Here is a 15,649-nt window from a genome sequence, read left to right as displayed (position 1 = left end):
TTATGGGGATGATTGGATTCATAAGAAACTGGACTTGTTCTCCATCTAGTATAGAGAGAGATAAGAACTCAGAAATGGGGTATGGGATGGTTTGGCCTACATCTCTGAGACCTGAGACATATTTATTGGAACCTGTCCTAGTGGGGAAATCAAGCACCTGCAATACAGACCTAGTAGTACCAGTATCCGTCAGACATGGGGTGGATTTTCCCTTGATATGTAATGGATGTTAAGGTTAGTTTCAGACAGAAAAGAAGGATGGTTAAGGGGAAAAGATCTGTGGGGACTCCTATCTGGCTGTGTCATTGGATTTTCTTAGGAATTGGGAAGGGCATTAATTTCTTCAGTGTCCCTTCTGCTTAGAGTAAGCACAGGTGTCTCCAAGGAGGGAGTAATGTACTAATCAGCTTCTTCCTTCAAAGGGCCCTTGCTGGAGAGGAGAGATTGATCTCTCTGCCTGTTGTAGTTACAGCATAGTGAGTTTTCCCCCCTCTTTTCCATTTTAGACTTATCTTGTCCAAAAAGACCAAAGGTAACTTGTAATACTTCCTCCAGAGTGGTCATGTGTATAGTAATCAGGGCCTTCTGCATATCTGTTTTTAGGGGTTCCTGAAGGCTGTTGATGAAATGGGTATTTAGAGCTTCTTTTTATTCTCCAGGTTCCCTTGGATACCTCCAAAGCTAGGAGTAATAGTCCCTAAAATAGTCATCCTTCTGTTGGATTCAGAGACTTATCTCACTCCAATCTATTTTCTGGGGAAACATTTCTCTGAGAGCCCCAGTTAGCTTAGTCTGAGGTCCCAAGACTTGATTAGGGTCTTGGGGAATTTCTTTGGGCCATCCTGATTTGTCCTATAGTAAAGCCCATAAATCCCTTCCCAAAAATACGGTTAGAAGCTGCTTGGTGTGTATCTAGGTCAGAAGGTATGCTTCAAAGATGGATTAGCTCAATTTTGGGGGGAAGTATGACTTCCAATCATGCAATTTCATAGGTCAACAAGGTACATGGATTAATATGGGGGTAGATTAGCCTTCTGTGGGAATTAATTATTTTCAAGGCTTAGTAGTAGTGGAAAAGGTATCTTTATGTCCTCCTTACTCCCTTGAACTTCCTTCACCTGACCTATAACCTTTTGTCTGAGTTGGAGCTCATAAGGGTCTTGGGGGGGGGTAGTGGTCAACTGGGGTTCCCTTATATCCTATAATTTTCTATGTCTCTGTTTTTAAAGGGGTAGAGGACTGACCCAGAGGTGGAAGTTGTTGTCCCTGATTCTGAACATAGATCCAGGTGGTACTCCAGCTGTATGGAGTAGAGTGTGCAAAGGGCTGGGGCCCTTGGAGCAGGCTCTGGGGCATTCGGAGCAGGCACCTCACAGCCTTCTGTGGCAACTGTCAGCAGTGTATCTTTCAACTGGTCCCAACTAGTTTTCAAACTAGTCCTTTCCCCTTTCACTCTAGCAGCCTCCCCCCTAAGTCTCTTTCTTTTTCTTTCTTTTCTTTTCTTTTTTTTTGGGGGGGGGGGCAGGGCAATGAGCATTAAGTGACTTGCCCAGGGTCACACAGCTAGTAAGTGTCAAGTGTCTGAGGTCATATTTGAACTCAGGCCCTCCTGAATCCAGGGCTGGTGCTTTATCCATTGTGCCACCTAGTTGCCCCTCTTCCTTTTTCTTGTAGCTGAAAACACTAAATAGAATTTTCTTTTTAGCTGCTGCCTAATGTCAGAGAAAACAAGCATTCATCTAGCAAGGGTGATTGGTCTTGATTGCTCCTTTCAGATGGACTAATTTTTGTAATTCAAAGGAACCTTTCTTAGGGAACTTCAAAGCCGGATCTTCTCTTGTATAAAAATGCCACGGCAAAAGATATATCACAGTGACTGAGCCATAAAGGTTAATCATCTTATCCTACATTGTCCCTGGGGACATCTTAGAGCTAGATTCACCCACTGTAAGAAAGAAAAATCTACAAACAATACTAGACATAACATAAAATAGATTATGCAGAGAAGCTTGGGTGGGGGCAGGGAAGGTAGAAAGGGAGAAAGCCTCTTGTTAGGATACTGGGGCTAGTGAATGCCTAATCCTGGACAACAGTTTGTTTAACTACTACATGTTCTAGCTTCCCTTATTAATCCGGGGTTGTCCTAAGTGAAGGAGTGGTTTTTGTTGTTGTTTGTCCTTTGTTCTCAAAGGGGACCATAACATTGGGGAGGGGAAGTCATGACTTGCAGTGAATTAGCTTTAAGTGAGGGAAGGCTGTGCCTCCAGCCTCACTTTTTCCCCTCGAGTCATCTTTGTGTAGGATTGATGTTGGGTTTGTCAAGGTTGCTCAGTCTACCAAATAAGTATCAATAGAAGACAATACAGAAATATCTGATAAAGAGGTCCCTGTTGGTGGGTCTGAGATTCTTTGCTTCTGAATCATAATGTCTTGTTTACCAGGATATCAGAGTGACTACTGGCCAGTGTATAGTCATATGCTGGGCATTTCATTGATAGTTGATTGGTCGTTGTCCTTCATTATCAAAGAGGACCAAAATGACATCATGATGTTGGAGTCAAAGTACAATGTATATATTGTGGCTGATCAGAGCAATATGAGTTCAGAAGGCTCTAGCATGGGTCAGGCACGAGTAGAGTACATTTGGAGTAGATATTTTGGAGTAGAGACATTTGGAGTAGAGATACCTCTAAATTTGTATGTCTCATGTTGCTTCTGAGCTACTGCAATTCTGCTTTGCTCACAGAGGACAGCACCTAGCAGGTATGCCATGCTAGGCAGTCCTCTGCTGGTTTCCCATGTCATGTACTCAATTCCAAAGTTTCTCAGAGAGACCTTGAGCATGTCCTTGTATCATTTCTTCTGACCACCATGTGAGTGCCTGCCTTGCGTGAGTTCTCCATAAAAGTCTTTTAGGCAAACATATGTTTGGCATTCAAACAAAATGGCCAGCCCATTGGAATTGCCCTCTGTGAGATAGAATTTGAATGCTTGGTAGTTTAGCTCTATAAAGGACCACAGTGTCTATTATCTTGCCAGAGAGAGAGAGAGAGAGAGAGAGAGAGAGAGAGAGAGAGAGAGAGAGAGAGAATGAAATGAAATGAAAGAAAGAATGAATGTAGAAGAGGACTAGGAAATTTCAACAGATTGCAGCACTGCCTACAGAACCGTTGGGTGATCAGTCCAGAAGGTTACTAATTTTCAGATAAGGGTGCCTAGAGTAGTTCTAATACATTTAAAGAACTCCTCCCCGGGCTAAGGCTAAACACAGCCCCCTAACTTTCTGCACACTTGGAGTCTTCAGTCTTATGACCTTGTCTGGAGTCAAGGGCAACTTACTGTGTTCCACCTGAACTCTAGGCACTCACTAGGTATTTGACATGCTGAATGATCCCTTATAGGTTGTTCCTACCCAGTTTGATCCTGAGGTCTTAGGGACATAATCGGTGTCTGTGGTCCTGGTGAACTTTTGAACTTCTGGAATTGAACATCAGTGATTCCAATTCTGAATTTTTTAAGTTATCCATCAGAAAGGAGAGCCAAAATAGGGGGCCAGGCCCCCCCCAACCTCTATGTGTTACATGTTATATAGGGTTCAAGTTTAGGAACAAAGCTGAAAGGAAATTAAGCTGATTTACCCTTACGTGTTAACAGAGAGGTACTTCCAAATAGGGCACACAATCTTTATGTGGAAAGAAGGAATGCTGACTGTTCAATCTGGAAGGTCTCTGGGGTTAGCACCTTCTGTGTGTCCTGAACATTCTGGATAGACATTTTTGTAATCTCAGGGGTTTGTGGGGAAAGCACTTTGTAAACCTTACCATCCTATATTTTGGAAAGCACTTTGTGAGCCTATAGAGTTTTTGGTAGCTATGGTTATCATGTTATTAATAATTCAGTATCCACCAAAGTAAAGCATTACAACTTTATTTTTCATTTTAAGGCACTTTTCTTTATATTGAACTAACACCTGTTTCTCTATGACTTTCATTCACTGGTCTTATTTCTGCTCTGTAGGACCAAGCAGAACAAGTTCAAATCCTCTTCTGTATAGCAATCTTTCAAATATTTGAACATTATTATCATATCTCTCTAAATCTTTTTTTCGAGCTAAGCATCCCTATGGCCTTTAGCTATTCTTCATTAGTTTTGGTTTTTAGTCTCCTCAGCATAATAGGTTCAGAGGATTTAGAATTATAAAGGATTATTTACTCCAACTTTGATTTCATTCTGGCTTGTCAATATCCCTTCTAAAGTGTGATACCTAGAAATGGACACAAGCTGAAGGTTTACCAGAGAGAGATTATACCTTCATTGTCTGGGAACTATTCCTTTAGTAATGCAGCCTAGGGGAATATTACTCCTTTTGGCTGCTATGCCACTATTGACTCTTTGGACTTGAAGCTGAGGATTGTATCTGAGGAGGGAAGGTGACCTTTCATTTTCAGAGGCTATGCCAGTCAAGGACTAATGTGGTAAGATCCTAACCATCTGTTACACAGCCCCAGATTGGACTGAAGATAAGTCATGGGATGCCAAGCTATTGTCCCCCATGCCAAAAAAAGCCATCCATCCTTAAGTATACAATTGCGTTAATTATTTTGGTTGCCATGTCAGTCTGAGAACTCATATTCAGCATGTATTGTTGTTGTTCAGTTATGTCCAAATCTCCATGACCCCGTTTGGAGTTTTCTTGGCATAGATACTAGAGTGGTTTTGTCATTTTGTTCCCATATCAAGCATGCAGTTTATTAAAATATCTAGATTTTTTTCACATGAAATGCTTTCTAGCGATCTCTCCCCTATCCTGTTCTTGTACTATTGCTTAAAAAATACCCAACCCCCTCCCCCAAAAAGTAAAACCAAAAACCCAACTTAGTAGGAGTTTGTCATTACTAAATTTCAATTCTTAGAGCAAGAGCAGGTTTTAGCCCATGGTTCTAGCCTGCTGAGATATTTGGACTCCTGATTCTATTGTTTAATGTATTAGCTATTCCTCCTAGCTTAGTGATATCTGCAGATTTGAAAGCACATAATCTATGCTGTCACTCAAGTAAGTGATAAACATGTTGAACAGAACAGGATGAAGGAAAGAACTTTTGTAGAGACTTTTCATCTAGGTGGATAGAAATCCATTAAGTACCACTTCTTGGATCTAACTGAATCACCAAGGCTTTCCTGTCCTCCAACTTACATTATCTTACAGGTAATAATGCTGGAATTCTATTTTTAGAAATTGAACTGTTTGTTCAAAATTTTGTATTCTCTTAAAATGGTGATATGGTGGAAAAGATAAAGTTCCATTTGTCATTTATGTAGTGTGAATTAATTTATGGGATCTTTTTGGAAAGCAGGTTTTGATGAATATTGGGGAGAAGTGAAATGATCTGGAAGAGGTCACCAGCTACTTGTAAAAGATTTGAGGGCAAAAGAAAAGTTATTTATACAAGGACACAAAATTTGCAAACTTAGGAGAAGGATCAAAATAGTTTAAAAAATCAATAATGTAGAATGATCGACAGTGATCAGAATAACATGGATGGCCAGCTAAAGCAGTGATATTGGTCAACAGAGTATTTTTAAAAACTTTAGTCTTAAAATGAGACATAGACCTTTTGTACTTGGAAGGAAATTTAAAGTATTTCTGATCCAGAGACATCTTTGAAAATACTAATGGGAAAAGTCATGTAATTTAGCACTACGCTAAGAATTTCTTATGTCTAGGAGATCCATTTTTTTAATGTGGTGGGTTATGTTATTCTAATCTGTAACTTTTTAAAAGGGATGTCCACATTTATTTTCAACAGGTAATCCAAGGAACTACAATTTTGTTACCTCAGTGGGACAAATGTGTAAACTTCATTGAAAGTGCCCTGCCTTATGTTGCTGGAAAAATGTTTGTGGATGTTCACTTTCAAGAAGATAAGAAAGAAATGGTAAGTTCTGCTGTTCTTGTGGAAGCATATTGAAAACCTCTATATTAGGGGGCAGCTAGGTGGTGCAGTGGATAAAGCACAGGCCCTGGATTCACGAGGCCCTGAGTTCAAATCTGGCCTCAGACACTTGACATTCACTAGCTGTGTGACCCTGGGCAAGTCACTTAACCCTCATTGCCCTGCAACCCCCCCCAAAACAACAACAACAACAACAACAAAAAACAACAAAAAAGAAAACCTCTATTTTAGCTTCTCTTGAAATATTAAATAATATTCCTTTGTTCTAAAAATGTCCTTTATGTACTTTCCCTTTAAAAGTTGGTTAGGTCATGGACAAAAGGCCTTTCTTAGGGAAATAGATTGAGCATGGTAACCAAAATTTCAAACAAAGAATAGCTCTCCTTAAGAATATTGCCATGCTGGGGGGCAGCTAGGTGGCTTAGTAGATAGAGCACCGGCCCTGGATTCAGGAGGACCTGAGTTCAAATGTGGCCTCAGACACTTGACACTTACTAGCTGTGTGACCCTGGGCAAGTCACTTAATCCCAATTGCCTCACTTAAAAAAAAAAAAAAAGAATATTGCCATGCCTACCCTTGAAGTGATTGGGCTATTGGCCCATCAAAAGGGCTATTTCCTCTTAATTTTCTGAAGTGAATTTGCCCCATGGAAGTTCCCTTGATTCAATTCATTCTCTTCTATTATTCAGATGAAATTCACTCTCCTCTATTCAGAAGAATTTCTCCTTAATGGTATCTGAGAGGAGTCCCTTGATTCCTTGTGAGGAATGCTCCAAGAGAAATGGGAGGGTGATTTTGTTGGTCATTATTCTTTAATGCTAACCCCCAAAACTGTATTTTAATGTATTATGGTCTTTCCTTGTTTTAGATTATTATAAATATTTTATTTCAAATCATCTTGGGGGAGAGAGGCATGTTAGAGAACATTGGGAAATTATTACATTTTAGACATCTCTCTCTCTAATTCAGAAATCCCTTGGATATTACATAAATGTTAAATTAAATAAAATTATTTCTGGCATACTTGTGCCTAAAACTCAGAGTAAGTATTAAGATTTTTTTCTTTGGAACTTCTTCTTCCAATCTGAGATTTTTGGTAATTTCTTCCTGCCAACTGTTACAGTATTCTGCAAAGCAAGGCAAACATTCTCTTAATGGACTTTAGGTCTTTCTTTCCCCAAAGGGGAAGACTGGAGAATGCGGAGGCCAATTCTTGAGATTTAAATCTGCTTCTTCCTAAAAGGGAAGGAAAACCAGAGGAAGACAACGCCTATAAAAATTAACAGAAAGGTTTTATTAAGCAGGGAAGAAAATCAAACAGGATCATGGGTGCTATCCAGCATATTGCTGAGTGGGATGCTATGTAATAGATTGCAAGGGTTTATATGCAATTTAAACAAAGGCAGGTATGGAATTTGGAAAAAAGGTGGGCTTATAAAGGCCCACTCCCCCAAAGAGGTGTGTGTGTGTGTGTATGTAATTCCATAGGTGAAGGATGTGGCCTTTGATACACAAATCAGAAGGCTTTCTTGGTGATAGGCAGTTCGGTTCAAGGTCTTGAGGAGATAGATCCCTTCAGAACAGGATTTTTTTTTTTTTTTTTTTTTAGTGAGGCAGTTGGGGTTAAGTGACTTGCCCAGGGTCACACAGCTAGTAAGTTTTAAGTGTCTGAGGCCGGATTTGAACTCAGGTACTCCTGACTCCAGGGCCGGTGTTCTATCCACTGTGCCACCTAGCTGCCCTGAGGAGATAGATCCCTTCAAAAAGAAAATGAATCATAGCAGAAGATAAGGTCCATATCCTTAGTCCATATCCTGCAGTCAGATATGTCTTTGATTGACTTCAGAATTACTGAATGTCCAGCTAGGTTTACTCTTGGTCAAGCAAAGGATTGTTGGTGTGTTAGCCAATGAAGCCAGTCCTTATACTGTTGTTCTGGTTACCTGGATAATTGTGGGGCACAAGCAAATCAAGGAATCCATTTTCACAATTCAAATTAGATGACAATTTTGATTTAAAGAAGGAACTTATCCACAATAAAAATGCATAGAAATCAAGCAACACAAATAGGAGCAGGTGGAATAAAAAAGAACATTAAATTTCACTGATTCAGGTTTTGATTCTTATATGTGGAATCCAAGAATTAGCTAAGAAGTGGAAAAGGTGTGGCTAATTCACAATCTATCATTTTCATTTATGAAATCAAAGAATTTCAGAGCTAGAAGAAACCTTGAAATTCTCTAGTCCAATCTTCTCAATTTAGAAATTAAGAGACTGAGGCCTAGAGAGATAAAGAGATTTGTCCACAGCAAGTTGTTGGCACAGCTAAGACTAGAACTGAGATTTTCTGATTTACATATGAAACTCAAGTTGGACAGAAACACTCTGGTATCCAGTACAGAAATATTGTAGTGTCACAGAATCACAGAATTTGAGAGTTACAAGATGGTCATTATGTGGTCATCCTCCCAGAGGGTCTGCCCTTTAAATATTTGAAGTTGGATCATATGCCTCTTCCCACCCTTCCTGTCCTCACCAACATGCCCTTCTTCAGGTTCAACAAACCTAATTCCTTCAACTGATCCTCACATGACATGGACTCAAGACCTTTCACCATCCTGTGTCATCCTCTGTGACAGTTTACAGGTTATGAATGTTCTTAACAGTGGTGCCTCAAATGAAATACTCTAAATGAAGTCTCACAAAGGGAGAGAGTATATATATATATATATATATATATATATATATATATATATATATATATTTATTTATTTATTTATTTTTTTTAGTGAGGCAATTGGGGTTAAGTGTCTGAGGTCGGATTTGAACTCAGGTACTCCTGACTCCAGGGCCGGTGCTCTATCCACTGCGCCACCTAGCTGCCCCTGGGAGAGAGTATATTAACAATACTCGTCTTGGAAATTATGACTCTCTTAAGGCAGTCTATGGCTGCATTAATTTTTTTTCTGGCCATATGACACTCATATTGAACTTGGAGTCCATTAAAATCCTGCTTTTCAGAATAACTACTGCCTATTTATATACCTTTTCAATCTTGTACTTATGAAGTTGATTTTTTGCTCCTAATTGTTAAGACTTTGCATTTATTCCTGTGCTATTGATAGGGCAGACTGATTCAACTCTAATGAGGGTCCATTCTTTTGGTAATTTTTTGTTTGTTTTGTTGGGGTTTTTTTGTGACATACTAGGCATACAGGGGAAGGAAACCCTTATTTTAAACCTCCGCTGCCTTGTGGCTATATCCATATATGGGAAAGGCTTCGGGACTTAACCCCGAGGAAAAATCAGGAGTCAGAGTCCCTTAGGCAGTTGGATGTTGGACATCACATCCCTCTGGCAACTCCTGTGGTGACACTGGTGCCAAACAGTACTGGCTCTGCCTCTCCTTTGGATCCACCAATGTTGTGGAGAGGGAAAACCTGCTGTATGGGCAACAGCTTATTTTCCAATTGATCTGCCCAGGCCAGCACCCTGGAGAGGACACTCCAGCTACTCCTCATGGGGTAGATACAACACGGGATGCGGCAGTTACTGGTTATAAGTCACTCAGGAGCTGCGGCTCCCATATCGGACTGCACAGCCACACTGTGGCCTGTGGCTCTTCAAGGCGCTGATCCATGGTCGTCGGCAACTGATGGAGGCCTACACACTAGGCATTTCAAGTAATTTTAATGGTGTAGAAATAAGAGTCTTTCTTTGGGAATAGATCTTTTTATATGGAGTTGTATTTTTTCCTCTAACCTCCCCCTCCCTTTTTTGGGGAAGAAGAGGTGGTCTTTTTTGGTTCTTTCCCTGTGGACATGTGCCCAGGATCAAATTTTTCTGTCCTTTTAAATTTGGAATGGTTGTGAGACCCTGTTTTTACAGGAGTCCTCTTGGCAACTCAAAAAAAAATGTATATGTATGTATACATGTATTTATAAATATATACACATATATACATACACATGTGTGTATATAAAACACTTTTACCTGCTAAAAAGAAAAAAAGAAATAAGAGCCTTTTGATTGAAAAGATGGTTAGAAAACTCATTATAGTCTGGATGCCCAAATTTAGGAGCTCATTGAGTTAAAAGCAAAAACATAAAGTCTTTACTAAATCTGTGTGAACCACAAACATGTGGTAGTTTGGGGAAGACCGAAGTATACTAAAACACTACAAATAATTATAAAATTGACAAAATGTCCATTTTATTGTTTTCTAGCATCCTGCTTTCTTTACTGTGTGTCATGATCTGTTAAAAATCAAAGATTTCTCCCTTACAAATAATCAACATGACAAATATTTGATCTCTACTTTGAGAATGTCAAAACAGCGTTTTGGCAAAATACCTGTTAGTGAATAGAAATATTTATTAAATAGTATTTTAATATTTAATAAATATGGTGTTGTTTAATCATAGTATTTTAATATTTAATATTCAATTTATAGTATTTTAATATTTGATAAATATTTCTATTTGTTGTTTTTCAGTTGTATCAGTCATGCTTGACTCTTTGTGACCCCATTTGGGTAAAGATACTGGAATGGTTTCCCATTTCCTTCTCCAGCTCATTTTATAGATGAGGAAACTGAGGCAAAGTGACTTGCCCAGGATCACACAACTAGTAAGTGTCTGAGGCCAAATTTGAACTCAGGAAGATGAATCTTCCCAACTCCAGGCTCTGAACCTTATCAACTGTTTCAAGTGGCACAAAACAACAGATTTTAGGAAGCAGTAAAGAGGGGAAGAATGTATTGGTGTATCATGCTTGTAGGGGTAGCATCATGAATTCTGGACAGCATCACAGAAGAAGCTAAGGAACATTAAGAATATGAAAAATGTTTTAGCAAGAGCATCTTTGGAATGAGAAAGAACTAGTTCAATAACCACTCTGACAATTAGCTATGTGACTTTTAAATAAATTATTTAACTCCTTGTGCTTCAAGGTACTCCCTAGAGTTTAAATAGTTTCAAGATATAGATAGGTTGCAATCTGCCCTAGTGCTGCACTAGGAATTGCCTTTGAAGACATAAATCACAATTCCTTTCTATATTTATAGATCTTTGGCAGTAAGAATTAAATATCAAAGTTATGTATTATTAAAGATGTTTTTCTTAGCTACATAAAAATTCCTTCTGCATCTCTGCCTCATGTCAAGACTAGACAGCTAGATGGTGAAGAGTATAAGAGTGCCTGGCTTGGAGTCTGGCGGTTTGGAGTCTGGAAGTCCTGAATTCAAATCCTACCTGAGACTTTGACTAGCTTTGTTGCCCCAGGGGAAGCACATAATTTCTCTCAACCTCTGTTTCTCCATCTGTAAAATGGGGATAATAGTATCTATATGGTTCTCGTAAGGCTAAAGGAGATACCATAGGTTTTTTAAATGCCAACTAATTCTTTATTATACAACCTAAAATTAAACTTATTCTTGCAATATCTTTTTGTCATTTTGGGATAGCATGGAAGCTGCCCAAATATTAACTTATTCTTCTACATAATTCATGCAGCTAGATGGTATAGTGGATAGAGATGGCCCTTGCAGTCAGGAGGACCTGAGTTCAGATCCAGACTCGGATACTTACTAGCTCTGTGACTCTATGCAAGTCACTTAACTGGGCTTGCCTCAGTTTCCCCATTTGTCAAATGAGCTGGAGGAGGAAATGGCAAACCACTCCAGTATCTTTGCCAAGAAAATGAAAAAAAAAACCTCAAAGAAGAACAACAAGATTATCAGATTCAAATATTCCAAGGCAGTGGCCTCTCAAACTTTCTGGCTTCTTAAAGTCCCCAACCAGGAACCGCCTGGAGGCCCTGTTAATTTTCTTTAAGAAACTACCATTAAATAAGGAACCATTAGCTTGGAATACACTGATTCAGAATTCATGGTGTTTTGACTGGGACTGGATGATATATGCCTCTGTTCTCCCCCAGAAGAAAGGCCAGGCTAAGCCAATTAATAGTATAAGACTGCAAAGCAGAGTGGGTTTTTTTGTCCTAATTAAGTAGGTCAGACTTCAAGAACTACAGTTCTACATATTTGTAAATAATCGATTAAAAACAAATGCAAAAGGTCTTATTTGTTCTTTAAAGTAGACCAGGTAAACCTCAACCCTTCCTTCAACCAGTGGCTTTTATTTGGTTAATTCAATTTATTACATTACTAGAAAGTCGGAGAGCTTTTTAAAAATTCTATAACTCAGACTGTCTATAAATTGTTCCTGAATTAATCATGGTTAGTAAGAAAAACTGAAAAAACAATTTAACAACAAGAAAGTAAGATATTATTCTAATCAGGACTTTATAGCCCCTGTGTCAGGTCTTATGGGTAACTCCCTTTCCTTTTTTGTTCCTTAAACCTATTTTGGTGTTGTTCGGTTGTATCTGACTCTTCATGACCCCATTTGGGGTTTTCTTGGCAAAGATACTAGAGTGGTTTGCCATTTCCTTCTCCAGCTCATTGTACAAATGAAGAAGCTGAGGCAAACAGTTAAGTGACTAGCCCAGGGTCAGGCTGCTAGTAAATGTTTGAGGCTGATTTGAACTCAAGAAGATGAGTCTTCCTGACTCCAGGCCAAGCACTCTATCCACTGTACCTTCTAGCTATAGTAAAGGCTTTAAGAAGCTTATGAGTGTAGATTTTTTTTTTTTAGTGAGGCAATTGGGGTTAAGTGACTTGCCCAGGGTCACACAGCTAGTTAAGTGTTAAATGTCTGAGGCCGGATTTGAACTCAGGTCCTCCTGACTCCAGGGCCGGTGCTCTGTCCACTGCACCACCTTGCTGCCCCTATGAGTGTAGATTTTAAAACTAGAAGGAAACTTAGAAATGGTCAGATCCAAACCTCTTATTTTATAGATGAGGAAAGGTAGGATGAGAGATGGGGCAGCTAGGTAGGGCAGTGGATGGAATGCCTGGCCTGGAGTCAGGAAGATCTGAGTTCAAATGTATTCTCAGACCTTTAGTAGTTGTGTGACCCTGGGCACTTAACCCTGTTTGCCTCAGTTTCCTCATCTGTAAAATGAGCTGGAGAAGGAAATGTTAAACAACTCCAGTTGCCAAGCAAACCACAAAATGGGGTTATGAAGAGTTGGAAATGACTGAAAAACTACTAAAAGCCTAAGATGTTGTTAAAAATGACTTTCTCAGAGTCACATTACTAATAAGCATCTTATATAGGATTTGATCTCAGGACTTCCTGACTTGAAGTCAGGTGATTTCTTCATCATGCTACCTAGCTTCTCTTCCTTCTCCCTCTCACTTTACATATTACCTTTATCAAATGCTATAACATAGCTAAAGCACTATATAAATAGGGGCAGCAAGGTAGTGCAGTAGAGAGAGTGCTAGCCCTGGAGTCAGGAGGGTCTGAGTTCAAATCTGGCTTCAGACAGTTACTAGCTATGTGATCCTGGTCAAATAACTTAACCCCAATTGCCTCCAAGAAAAGACTATATAAATGCTGGCTATTATCATTATTAATATTCATAGTGGGGCTGGGAGAATACCTGAATGCCTTTGCATAACACTGTTCACCAGAGGGCTTTGGGAGTACCAATATGCCACCTGCCCTCCCAACTTTTGCCTGCTGGTGTCATTGACTGAGAAGAAGGGGATGGGAAAAGCTTGCTTTGCATTCATAGTGGCAAGAGAATATTTTCCTCTTGCTGCTCTTTGGCATTATTTTGGCATCTGACCACAGTGGGGAGTATTTAACCTCTCTCTTCCCAGGAAGTCAGCCTCAGCTGCTTATTAGGGTTCTGCCCAGATGACAGGATCAGAGGTTTGGAGCTGGAAAGAACCAAAGAGGTCATTCAGACCAAACCCCTATTTTTGGGGTTGCTCAGAGGATTTGCAGAGATTCCTTCCTTATTTCTGGCCAACCGTGTCTGGTGACCTTGTGCTTGAGGGGCTCAGAGCTTTGTGATCATGAAGTAATACTCTCACTGGCTACACTTATCTAGAAAAATCAATAGACCTGGAAGAAGGAAATGACACTGAATCTCTTTCTCTTACCTCCAGACTTACAGTGAGAGATAAGGCAGGACTGACCCTTTTCCACGCTGGCAGCATCAAGACCATTCCTGTGTTTTAGTTTGTTGGTTTTAGTCGATTAGTTGTGTCCCACTCTTTATGACTCCATTTGGGGTTTTCCTTTGCTTTCTTTCTTTGTTTCTTTTTCTTTTCTTTTTTTTTTTTTGGTGAGGCAATTGGGGTTAAGTGACTTGCCCAGAGTCACACAGCTAGTAAGTGTTAAGTGTCTGAGGCCAGATTTGAACTCAGGTCCTCTTGAATCCAGGGCCGGTGCTCTCTCCACTATGCCATCTAGCTGCCCCCATTTGGGGTTTTCTTGGCAAAGATACTGGAGCAGTTTACTATTTTCTTCTCCAGCTCATTTTACAGATGAAGAACTGAGGCAGATGGGATTAAGTGACTTGCCTAGGGTCACTTAGCTAGTAAGTGTTGAGGCCAGATTTGAACTCAGGTACTTCTGACTCCAGGGCCAGCAAATTACTGTGCTACCTCACTGCCCTATGTTGTACCTAGGGGAGGGGAATTCAACTAGTTGGAATTTGGCTCTGGTTCACTGGTTGGCTTTTCTATTTTGGGTTGCCTTTTCTGAGTAGGTGAATGATTATCAGGCTTGGGGATGAGCTTTTGAATTTGAGAGGTCTAGTAGTCCCCTGCGTCCTTTGGTCAGCACTTACTGGCAACAAAGGAGAAGAGAACCTGAGGAACTACTTGAGTGGTTTAGGGGCAGCATAGAAAAAGGGATGAGCCTAAACCTTTGTTTGGCTAGCTAGAGAACATCTACCTCCAGAGGGACAGTGAAGAGCCAGGGTGAAATGTAAAAAGCCTAATTGGCAGTTCCCATAAACTGTTCCATATTTAAATGGTCTTAGGTACCAACTTCCTGTCTTGGCAAGACAAATTTAGTAGTATCTCTTATATGCCTGGAATATAGTAAGCACTTAATAAATGCTTGTTGATAGATTTAGTTGAAGTTTTACTGTTAATTCATGTTTGTGAGTGTCTAATACTTGTGTTTTAGCCTTTCTTTTGTGAATAGGAAATAAATAGCTGTCCTCTACTTGATTCATATTATACAATGAGTGCCCTCTTCGGTACCTTATATTGCATAACCTACTCATCTCTTTTGGGGAGACTCTAGACGTGAGCATGCTAAATCTAAGCTTTACATAATTTTCCACCTGAGCACCAGAGTGGGGGACATAAAAAGTCAGTAAGTATGAGAAAAAGGAACCTAGCTCCTCTTATCAGAATTCAGGTTCCTCCAGGACTGACACTAGTGTAACTTTATGTGTGTGTACAGAGCAGAGAGGTCCTCTTACTGGAGAAAAGAATGGGTATAGTGCCCCCAGGCCTAGCAGAAATTATTGATGTTAGATAAGATGAAGAAATTGATGCCCAGATAAATAATTTGCCAAAGGTCACAAAGGTAGTATTAAAATTAGTACCTGGAGTTACTAATACATTAAATTGTTTATATAGATGTTTATGTAGCCTGTGTTGGGGAGGTGGTATTGAATTTATCATATCCACCTCTTTTAAAAAAACTCTCCTTTTTCCTTTCCTTATAATGATGTCTGGAATAGTCTATTACTAATGATTCAATGGGAAATAGAAGAATATCACTTTTGATCAGTCATGGAGTTCAAAAGCTAGAAGGGA

At 39.6% G+C, this 15,649-nt stretch overlaps 1 protein-coding gene across 1 annotated transcript in view; it reads left to right on the top strand.

Moving 5' to 3' along the window:
• Positions 1 to 15,649, top strand: part of PHEX (phosphate regulating endopeptidase homolog X-linked) — a 270,635-nt gene that overhangs the window by 109,307 nt on the left and 145,679 nt on the right. Inside the window, exon 11 of the mRNA XM_043998684.1 lies at positions 5,808 to 5,936. Coding sequence (XP_043854619.1) covers positions 5,808 to 5,936 — 129 coding nt within the window. The remainder of the gene's footprint in view (positions 1 to 5,807; positions 5,937 to 15,649) is intronic.

This window comes from Dromiciops gliroides, chromosome 3 (assembly GCF_019393635.1).
Source record: "Dromiciops gliroides isolate mDroGli1 chromosome 3, mDroGli1.pri, whole genome shotgun sequence".
Classification (NCBI taxonomy): Eukaryota; Metazoa; Chordata; class Mammalia; order Microbiotheria; family Microbiotheriidae; genus Dromiciops; species Dromiciops gliroides.
This window is presented reverse-complemented; position numbering and strand designations above follow the sequence as displayed.